At 36.2% G+C, this 12064-nt stretch overlaps 1 protein-coding gene across 1 annotated transcript in view; it reads left to right on the top strand.

Annotated features, from left to right (window-relative positions):
* The window catches only part of LOC107583995 (non-muscle caldesmon-like), a 27980-nt gene that overhangs the window by 4218 nt on the left and 11698 nt on the right, over positions 1-12064 (top strand). Inside the window, exons 5-8 of the mRNA XM_016270391.1 lie at positions 1586-1683; positions 7676-7946; positions 9379-9519; positions 11450-11493. Of these exons, the coding sequence (XP_016125877.1) occupies positions 1586-1683; positions 7676-7946; positions 9379-9519; positions 11450-11493 (554 nt within the window). The remainder of the gene's footprint in view (positions 1-1585; positions 1684-7675; positions 7947-9378; positions 9520-11449; positions 11494-12064) is intronic.

Here is a 12064-nt window from a genome sequence, read left to right as displayed (position 1 = left end):
CAATTATCCAAATAATGTTTAGTCCTAGAAAGCTATTATTATCAGAACACGCGGGCATAACATAGCGGTTAGCGGATCAATGAATGAGAGGGCAGCCTTTCCAGAGTTGCCCATAAACCACACTATTACAGCACAGTAGGGCTATTGCAGACAGAAACGATACTGTACTACATCCATGTTTCCTGTCGGCTCAATTTTTGTGTGGACTTTGCTGTTCCGATTCGCATGACCGGTATACGAGTGGAGCGACTGAGCGGAGCGCACACACGCATCGAGCGGGATAATATGCAGAGCGTCACACCACGTGAAAGTGAAAACCTGAACGGTTAACTAATTTTCGGCAGCTGAAATTTCGGTGCATCTCTAATTATTGGCTACATCAGAAATGGATATTATATAATAGATGCTTTTTTGAACATTTTAGCCATTTAAAAATATAAAAAAATTATTTTTTTACACGGCACCCCTGCTCTCGACAGACGGCACCCCGGTTGGGAAACACTGCTTTAGATTATTAAAATGTTCTTTACGCTAAGAAAAAAAGTGTTCTTTTAAGAACTGTTCTTTGAAAGGTTCTTTTGAGAACACTAAAGGTTCTTCTATGACATCACTGCAAAAAAAAAACACTCCATTTAAACCTTTATTTTTCTCAGTGCAGTGCACTTGACAAAGTAAACATTTAGCATATATATGCTTCTATTGCATTCCAGTCAAAATCAAACATCTTGTTATCTCCAATTTGCATATACTGCTTAGTTGTGTGGTGCTCAGAAAATGACATATAAACAAAAAGTGGCAACACTAGCATTTTTGTCATCGATTGTGTGCATCTGAGTGCCCACCATGTTCTCATGACATCATCAAGGTCAGGTTCAAAGATTTCCGCCTCAGTTTCCAAGTTGAAAGACCAGTGCCATTTTAATTTTTTTTGCAATGGGTATTTTAGAACTTTCCAAGTTGAATGTAATGTAGCATTTCTATTTACAGACAATATTGATTTTGTTCTCACAGGCATGGATGTTTTTGGCCAATAAAAGTAATACCTAATGCAGCCTGCCTCCAGTAGCAAATCATAATCTGAAATGAAAGATTATTGGCTATTGAATATAAAAAGGCAAACCCTACAACTTCCTGTTTCAGTTGCAAATATGCCAAACACAAAAAAGAAAGCTGCATTCATCAAGCCATTTCATGGGGTCTTAACAGTTTTGGATACACAAGTAATTTCATGACTTAGCCTTTTAAAATGTTCCTCCCCAAAATCCTAAATCACTCCAGGCACTAGTTTGAGCACAGTGTGTAGTGTTTGCACCAGAGTGCATTTCACATTAAAACAACGCAGGTTTAAAACCTGATCAGTGTAATCAATGGTCAGCGGTTGCACACCGTGTGTTCACTGCTTGCTGCATGTCTTTTGGGAACTGATGGGAAGTGTGTGTGAAAACATCACCATCATTTATCCAGCGAGTGAACCAACAGCACCCACATTTTGTTCTTCCAAAACTCTTCCAGCACACTGTCTCTCTCACACACACACACGTGCATGTCACATACACACATCACTCAGTTCTGATTGTGTGTGCAGATGGAAGATGAAGATGTAATGAGGAAAAATAAACAGCCCAATGGAGGAGTGTGCGAGGACAGCACTCCCAAACACAAGAAAGCTGAGAGAACTTTCAGGTCAGTGCTCATATAAACAATTAATGATTGTGTTAGGATAGTCCAGGCTTTCTTTTTCCAAACAATTTAGAGTTCCCAGAATTCCACATTTGGCAGCCTGTGATCTGTGAATCACAGCATGAAAAAGCATTTATTTTTTATTGTATTTTCTTTTATTATTTATTTGACCGTTTATTTTTGTTGTAGCAGATTGAACACGTAAATCATATGAAATTTTCCCCACATTTTCCTCATTTCTCCACTTTTTCTTCACATTAGCATCAGGTCTTTGCAGATAATAGCAAATTCATATTTAAAACATAATACATATTTACATATGTAACATAGTTCTCTGTGTAATATAGAAACTATATTCCATGTTTTGGTTTTTTTCCACCTTTTTTTTTTCTTTAAAGAAATCTACAGCGCTCACAAAAACCCAATATGCATTTAAGCATTTTCCTTGCAACAATAACCAATAATCACATTTATATATATTAGTGCTGTCAAATGATTAATCGCATCCAAAATAAAAGTTTTTGTTTACATAATGTATGTATGTGTGCTGTGTATATTTATTATGAATATATAAATACACACACATGCATGTACAGTATATATTTAAGAAAAACATGTCATGTTTATATATTAAATGTTTATTTATAATATTAATTATATGAATATAAATATAGACATGTAAGTACATGTAAATATTTTCAAAATATATACTGTATGTGTGTGTATTAATATATGCATAATAAATAAACACACACATATATTATGCAAACAACAACTTTTATTTTGGATGCGATTAATCACGATTAATCGTTTGATATATATATATAAATCTTTAGATTAACAGATTTTTTTTTTTTTTTTTCATTAAATAAATCTGTGGTCACATCTAAATATTTATCTAATGTTGTAATCTAATGGCAGGAAGCTGTTAAAAGCACATAAAAACACTGTCGACATTGTGTACAGGACATTAACATGAACATACAGACAAAATAATCCCATTCCACTTGTCTTGTTTGTCTATTTTGACCTTGTTGAGATAAAGTGGGTTATTTATATGCGTTTAGCTCTATTCGCTTTGAATCGAGTCACCTGATCTGCCGTGTCCTGAGGGCTGTTCTCAGCTGTAACTGGAGACTGTGTTACCTTAGTCAGGGCTGTGCTGCTGATTCACCAAGTCTGTGTGTGAATAGGTTGGGTTTTCTTTACACATGAAGAACATGGACACGTAAAGCTGTTGACAGGCCATTTGACCTGTGTAAGTAACCAACGGTGCACTTCTTGTTTGTTTGTGTGACAGCCGAGGCAGCTTGCGCTCTCCTGAGGCGCCAGAGGCAGACGAGGCAGACAGCGAGGATGCTCGCTTGGAGGCCGAGAGAAAGCTGGAGGAACTGAAGAGGAGAAGAGATGAGATGGAGAGCGAGGAGTTTGAGAGGATGAGGCAGAAACAGCAGGAGGCCGAGGTGGAGCTGGAGGAGCTGAAGAGGAAGAGGGAGGAGAGGAGGAAGGTGCTGGAAGAGGAGGAGCGGCCCTTTATTTTTCTCAGTGCAGTGCACTTGACAAAGTAAACATTTAGCATATATATGCATGTAAATGAGTCTTCTATTGCATTCCAGTCAAAATCAAACATCTTGTTATCTCCAATTTGCATATACTGCTTAGTTGTGTGGTGCTCAGAAAATGACATATAAACAAAAAGTGGCAACACTAGCATTTTTGTCATCGATTGTGTGCATCTGAGTGCCCACCATGTTCTCATGACATCATCAAGGTCAGGTTCAAAGATTTCCGCCTCAGTTTCCAAGTTGAAAGACCAGTGCCATTTTAATTTTTTTTGCAATGGGTATTTTAGAACTTTCCAAGTTGAATGTAATGTAGCATTTCTATTTACAGACAATATTGATTTTGTTCTCACAGGCATGGATGTTTTTGGCCAATAAAAGTAATACCTAATGCAGCCTGCCTCCAGTAGCAAATCATAATCTGAAATGAAAGATTATTGGCTATTGAATATAAAAAGGCAAACCCTACAACTTCCTGTTTCAGTTGCAAATATGCCAAACACAAAAAAGAAAGCTGCATTCATCAAGCCATTTCATGGGGTCTTAACAGTTTTGGATACACAAGTAATTTCATGACTTAGCCTTTTAAAATGTTCCTCACCAAAATCCTAAATAACTCCAGGCACTAGTTTGAGCACAGTGTGTAGTGTTTTCACCAGAGTGCATTTCACATTAAAACAACGCAGGTTTAAAACCTGATCAGTGTAATCAATGGTCAGCGGTTGCACACCGTGTGTTCACTGCTTGCTGCATGTCTTTTGGGAACTGATGGGAAGTGTGTGAAAACATCACCATCATTTATCCAGCGAGTGAACCAACAGCACCCACATTTTGTTCTTCCAAAACTCTTCCAGCGCACTGTCTCTCTCACACACACACACATGTGCGTGTCACATACACACATCACTCAGTTCTGATTGTGTGTGCAGATGGAAGATGAAGATGTAATGAGGAAGAATAAACAGCCCAATGGAGGAGTGTGCGAGGACAGCACTCCCAAACACAAGAAAGCTGAGAGAACTTTCAGGTCAGTGCTCATATAAACAATTAATGATTGTGTTAGGATAGTCCAGGCTTTCTTTTTCCAAACAATTTAGAGTTCCCAGAATTCCACATTTGGCAGCCTGTGATCTGTGAATCACAGCATGAAAAAGCATTTATTTTTTATTGTATTTTCTTTTATTATTTATTTGACCGTTTATTTTTGTTGTAGCAGATTGAACACGTAAATCATATGAAATTTTCCCCACATTTTCCTCATTTCTCCACTTTTTCTTCACATTAGCATCAGGTCTTTGCAGATAATAGCAAATTCATATTTAAAACATAATACATATTTACATATGTAACATAGTTCTCTGTGTAATATAGAAACTATATTCCATGTTTTGTTTTTTTTCCACCTTTTTTTTTTCTTTAAAGAAATCTACAGCGCTCACAAAAACCCAATATGCATTTAAGCATTTTCCTTGCAACAATAACCAATAATCACATTTATATATATTAGTGCTGTCAAATGATTAATCGCATCCAAAATAAAAGTTTTTGTTTACATAATGTATGTATGTGTGCTGTGTATATTTATTATGAATATATAAATACACACACATGCATGTACAGTATATATTTAAGAAAAACATGTCATGTTTATATATTAAATGTTTATTTATAATATTAATTATATGAATATAAATATAGACATGTAAGTACATGTAAATATTTTCAAAATATATACTGTATGTGTGTGTATTAATATATGCATAATAAATAAACACACACATATATTATGCAAACAACAACTTTTATTTTGGATGCGATTAATCACGATTAATCGTTTGATATATATATATAAATCTTTAGATTAACAGATTTTTTTTTTTTTTTTTCATTAAATAAATCTGTGGTCACATCTAAATATTTATCTAATGTTGTAATCTAATGGCAGGAAGCTGTTAAAAGCACATAAAAACACTGTCGACATTGTGTACAGGACATTAACATGAACATACAGACAAAATAATCCCATTCCACTTGTCTTGTTTGTCTATTTTGACCTTGTTGAGATAAAGTGGGTTATTTATATGCGTTTAGCTCTATTCGCTTTGAATCGAGTCACCTGATCTGCCGTGTCCTGAGGGCTGTTCTCAGCTGTAACTGGAGACTGTGTTACCTTAGTCAGGGCTGTGCTGCTGATTCACCAAGTCTGTGTGTGAATAGGTTGGGTTTTCTTTACACATGAAGAACATGGACACGTAAAGCTGTTGACAGGCCATTTGACCTGTGTAAGTAACCAACGGTGCACTTCTTGTTTGTTTGTGTGACAGCCGAGGCAGCTTGCGCTCTCCTGAGGCGCCAGAGGCAGACGAGGCAGACAGCGAGGATGCTCGCTTGGAGGCCGAGAGAAAGCTGGAGGAACTGAAGAGGAGAAGAGATGAGATGGAGAGCGAGGAGTTTGAGAGGATGAGGCAGAAACAGCAGGAGGCCGAGGTGGAGCTGGAGGAGCTGAAGAGGAAGAGGGAGGAGAGGAGGAAGGTGCTGGAAGAGGAGGAGCGGCTTAAAACCTGATCAGTGTAATCAATGGTCAGCGGTTGCACACCGTGTGTTCACTGCTTGCTGCATGTCTTTTGGGAACTGATGGGAAGTGTGTGTGAAAACATCACCATCATTTATCCAGCGAGTGAACCAACAGCACCCACATTTTGTTCTTCCAAAACTCTTCCAGCGCACTGTCTCTCTCACACACACACACATGTGCGTGTCACATACACACATCACTCAGTTCTGATTGTGTGTGCAGATGGAAGATGAAGATGTAATGAGGAAGAATAAACAGCCCAATGGAGGAGTGTGCGAGGACAGCACTCCCAAACACAAGAAAGCTGAGAGAACTTTCAGGTCAGTGCTCATATAAACAATTAATGATTGTGTTAGGATAGTCCAGGCTTTCTTTTTCCAAACAATTTAGAGTTCCCAGAATTCCACATTTGGCAGCCTGTGATCTGTGAATCACAGCATGAAAAAGCATTTATTTTTTATTGTATTTTCTTTTATTATTTATTTGACCGTTTATTTTTGTTGTAGCAGATTGAACACGTAAATCATATGAAATTTTCCCCACATTTTCCTCATTTCTCCACTTTTTCTTCACATTAGCATCAGGTCTTTGCAGATAATAGCAAATTCATATTTAAAACATAATACATATTTACATATGTAACATAGTTCTCTGTGTAATATAGAAACTATATTCCATGTTTTGTTTTTTTTCCACCTTTTTTTTTTCTTTAAAGAAATCTACAGCGCTCACAAAAACCCAATATGCATTTAAGCATTTTCCTTGCAACAATAACCAATAATCACATTTATATATATTAGTGCTGTCAAATGATTAATCGCATCCAAAATAAAAGTTTTTGTTTACATAATGTATGTATGTGTGCTGTGTATATTTATTATGAATATATAAATACACACACATGCATGTACAGTATATATTTAAGAAAAACATGTCATGTTTATATATTAAATGTTTATTTATAATATTAATTATATGAATATAAATATAGACATGTAAGTACATGTAAATATTTTCAAAATATATACTGTATGTGTGTGTATTAATATATGCATAATAAATAAACACACACATATATTATGCAAACAACAACTTTTATTTTGGATGCGATTAATCACGATTAATCGTTTGATATATATATATAAATCTTTAGATTAACAGATTTTTTTTTTTTTTTTTTTATTAAATAAATTAGTTTATATTAAATGTTTATTTATAATATTAATTATATGAATATAAATATAGACATGTAAGTACATGTAAATATTTTCAAAATATATACTGTATGTGTGTGTATTAATATATGCATAATAAATAAACACACACATATATTATGCAAACAACAACTTTTATTTTGGATGCGATTAATCGTTTGATATATATATAAATCTTTAGATTAACAGATTTTTTTTTTTTTTTTCATTAAATAAATCTGTGGTCACATCTAAATATTTATCTAATGTTGTAATCTAATGGCAGGAAGCTGTTAAAAGCACATAAAAACACTGTCGACATTGTGTACAGGACATTAACATGAACATACAGACAAAATAATCCCATTCCACTTGTCTTGTTTGTCTATTTTGACCTTGTTGAGATAAAGTGGGTTATTTATATGCGTTTAGCTCTATTCGCTTTGAATCGAGTCACCTGATCTGCCGTGTCCTGAGGGCTGTTCTCAGCTGTAACTGGAGACTGTGTTACCTTAGTCAGGGCTGTGCTGCTGATTCACCAAGTCTGTGTGTGAATAGGTTGGGTTTTCTTTACACATGAAGAACATGGACACGTAAAGCTGTTGACAGGCCATTTGACCTGTGTAAGTAACCAACGGTGCACTTCTTGTTTGTTTGTGTGACAGCCGAGGCAGCTTGCGCTCTCCTGAGGCGCCAGAGGCAGACGAGGCAGACAGCGAGGATGCTCGCTTGGAGGCCGAGAGAAAGCTGGAGGAACTGAAGAGGAGAAGAGATGAGATGGAGAGCGAGGAGTTTGAGAGGATGAGGCAGAAACAGCAGGAGGCCGAGGTGGAGCTGGAGGAGCTGAAGAGGAAGAGGGAGGAGAGGAGGAAGGTGCTGGAAGAGGAGGAGCGGCGGAGGAAGCAGGAGGAGGCCGAGAGGAAAGCCAGAGACGAGGTGTGTTCGCTTAACGTCAATGATTCATTTCCTGGTCAGGTAGCAGTTTCACAGGCGCGGTGGAATTTGCTTCGATTCGCTTTTCTGTGAGTGAAAATCTTGATGAGGGTGCTGTCGGCAAAATTAGGTCGCTTCTGTAAACACTGCATTTTGAATAGCATGTAACTGTACTTGGATGTTTTATGGATGTCCTTTTGAGAGTTTAAAACTTAAAAACAGTAAATAGAAAAAATATATATATAATAATAGCAAAATTTACCACAGTTATTGTTACTAGTGTAGGTTATTAATTTAATTTTTAAAGCTTTCTTCTCCAAACTGGCGATTATTTCCAATTGTTTGACATTAATATGTTTCTAAACTAACAGCATGCTACTCTAATAAGTATAGAAATATTGGGTAGATTATTCCATATTTTTGTGTAACAAATTTGAAGGCAGCATCCCATGAATCCTTCAGAAAAGGCAATTACATTACAGTGCATTGTGACAAGTTTGGTGACACAAATTCAATTAAGAGAAATATACACCACATTTCAAAAGGGAATGAATGAAATTAATGCTTTTATTCAGTCAGGATGGATTAAATTAATATTTAATCATATTTCATAATATTGCTGTTTTACTGTGTTTTTTTTATTCAAAGACTTGGTGAGCGTAAGATACTTTAAGAAACATTTTAAAAAAATCTTACCAACCCCAAACGTTTGAACGGTAGTTTTTATACTATACATTTCACTCATTACAAAAAAAAATCATCTAAAAACGGTTTAGTCTTATACAAGAAAAATGGCTATTTTACCCAGTATTAGTGAGTACTGCGTGCTTTTATGCTTAGAGTATCATATTGTTATCTTGGCTTTAACAGTAATTTGATATTAGGCGACCTGTGGCTGTGGTGTCAATTATCTATGAAACTCTTGTGCTCACAGTATCAGTATTGAACCCCGTCGTAATTTAAACGAATTCCACATCATTTACATTAACATTAGTGCGATCGCACCAAGTGTGAGTTCCACATGACTGCACATGAGCTTCAGAAACACAGCCGTCCCTCCTCGTGGAGGCCCGCTCCTGGCATTGTCATACAAATATGTTCCTTGTTCCTAATGAACAGAGGCAGTAAATGAAAAAGGACTAATTAGAGATTAGAGGGCCCCGTGCTGATGCTAGTGGGCCGTGCCAAAAACCGTGGTGTAAATAAAAAGGCTTCTTTATGATTTCCCAGCTGCTGTGGAATGCGGGCGGCTGCCAGTTCACGTTACGCTTCCGCAGAGAGACCATCTTGATTCTGTTGTTCATTTGTCTCGTTATCATCCCCGTTTATTGTAAAAAAGGGCATTTTCTGGGATCACAAGTTAGTCTGCTGGTGGTGCTTCTGTGTGCTGTCTCTCTGTTTGAGGTGATGAATGTGCGTTTATTATATTCTTCAGGAGGAAAAGAGGAGGATGAAGGAGGAGATCGAGAAGAGAAGAGCAGATGCGGCCGAGAAGAGGCAGAAAGTGGAGGATTCGGTGGACGGAGAGGCCAGGAAGCCCTTTAAGTGTGTCAGTCCCAGGGGATCCTCCCTGAAGGTCAGCTGCTGCCCTCTCTCTCTCCCTCTCTCTCTCTCTCTCTCTCTCTCCACAGCTTTCAATCAACTGGCAGCACAGCGTCAGCTGATTCATAGGAACACACTGTCCCCATGAAAACGCAATTATCTGCCATATCTTGTAAACATAATGAGGAGGATAGCAACTTGATGATTGTGCGTTAATGCAGCTGGTGTGCACTGAAGCATGTATGTGCTAGTTTAAAGGAAATATAACCCCCTTTCTTATGATTTTCCCCAAAGTAACATAGTTACTAGAGTTATTGTTTGTACATAAAAAAGTTGTATGATGTTAGCCACTTCTGTTATCAGAATATGAAATTAAGCATAAAAAAGCTTCCGAATGAGATCTTGTATGAATTTTATAATTTTTATAATTGTAATGACAAGAATGGATATCAAATATTTTTCAATTCTTGATTAATTTGTATGTATTTTTAAATATACAATTAATATATTATTAGAAATGTATTTTAATATATTATATCATTAATAATTGTGTATTTCAGACATTTTTCTAATTTCCTGAATATGTTTATGTATTTGTAATTATACAATAATTATAATATGTAATAAATATAAATCATATATAGTATAAATTATAGGTTAATTATTATATTATATTATTATGATATAATTATAATAATATATATAGTATAATATGATATAATTCTTGTATGTTTATTTATAAATACATACAAATTATTCAAGAATTAAAATGTTTGATATTATATTATATTATATATACAAGAATAATATAATATAATGAACCTAAAATGTATACTTTCTCTTATAAATGTAAAAATTATGCATGCACTAACTACTAGGCCATGTCACTGACAGATCTCAATCTTATTTATTTATTAATTCATAAATAAATGTAGTAACTATTGTATTTTGGTGGACACTGTGCTTACCATGGTAAAGTTTTTTTTTCTTAAGTTTTATAAATGACATACATTTTTGTGCTATCTATTTTGTAATATCTGTGCTGAAAGAAAACCCTTTCCTCCTATTCATCATGCGCAGATGATACGTTCACAGATCTGCTTTGTCATCATGTACACTGTATGTACTGCATGCTGTGTGATGCATTTGTGTGATTTAAAATCCTATTTTGTGGGTAGACAGATTAGTTTAATATTAAACCGCTGTTATATCAGCCATAATATGGGTTATGGATAATAACAAAATAATAATTTGTATCACATCACTATATTGTAGTCGTGGTGCTTTTTGATGCCGTACATTCCTGGTTCTCGCATGTTTGAATACGGGTTTCCTGCCGTCAGTGGTTTTTCAAAGACAGTTATTTTCTTCTCTTCCCTTTGGAATCCATCTTTTACAAAAACACAAAATGGCGCAGTCATGTTTCTGTGAGATAAAGCCGAGCTGCGTTCTTCAAGACGTGAACTCTGGGGGGACGCAGGAAGACCATTAGACTAATAGGATTACTGTAACCGCATTCTAACGGAGCCGTTTCAAACGCGCCTGAGAATGGGGAATTTCCTGCTGAGGAGTATTTTAGGAACTCCCACATTCGGTTGAGGGGGAGGGGAAGGGGGGGGGGGATTTTTTTCGCGATGCTTTTGGGCTGTGTATGTGTGTTGTCTGTGTGCTTTTTGTTGTTGCTTCACAGGAACACTTTCCCCCTCTTAGCCCTGTTGTCATATATCATAAACACAGGCCACGGTTCCCACAGAGAGAGGGAGGGCTGAAAAGGGCCCTGCTTTTCCTGGCCCCATGACAGTTTCATACTGAAAAGGACAGGCTAGTCTCTTGTCTCTCAGAATAGTCCGACAGACAGTCGCATCTGTGTGTGTGTGTGTGTGTGTGTGTGTGTGTGTGTGTGACCAAATGACAAAAGCAGTGACCTTTCTTAAATCTATCCATTGTTTGACTTCTCTTCCCAGATCGGTGAGAGGGCAGAATTTCTCAACAAATCAGCACAGAAGAGGTGATCACTTCTACTTTAACTCCTCGCAGACCTTTCTTGAAAACATGTTATTCAGTTTCTATACACAAATGTTTCCATAAGGGGCCAAACAATAAGATTAATTACATCAATTAATAATCTGAAGTATTCAGAGTACTTTTGGGTTGGATAAAGAATGTCCTGCTTTCAAAACAAGTTAAGCTCTTTCGACATCACTTGTGGCACGTTGTTGATAACCACAGACAATTATGTTGACTCGTCCCTCAGTTTATAAAAACAAGGATACATTCAATGATGTCAGAAAGCAACTGTTAACATTGTGTAAAATACACAGAAATGTTGTTGTTAGCACATAACCGTTTGCCTTGAACAGCAGTCCTACCTCTGAAAGAACAATGTAGACAGCTTTACAGCCCATATAATTGCTATTATTTAGTAATATTATAGATATTAAGCAAAAATAGGAGGTAATCTGTCCATCCAGCCATCACTATATGCATCTATCTGAAATACTTTCTTATTTAAGAAATATTAATATACTAAAATATTAGTGCAAATTAAAATATCTATCTATCTGTCTGTCTATCTATCT

The sequence above is a fragment of the Sinocyclocheilus grahami genome, unplaced genomic scaffold, assembly GCF_001515645.1.
Source record: "Sinocyclocheilus grahami isolate Dianchi unplaced genomic scaffold, SAMN03320097.WGS_v1.1 scaffold56.1, whole genome shotgun sequence".
Taxonomy (NCBI): Eukaryota; Metazoa; Chordata; class Actinopteri; order Cypriniformes; family Cyprinidae; genus Sinocyclocheilus; species Sinocyclocheilus grahami.
Note: the sequence above shows the minus strand (reverse complement) of the source record. Positions and strands in the feature narration are given on the sequence as shown.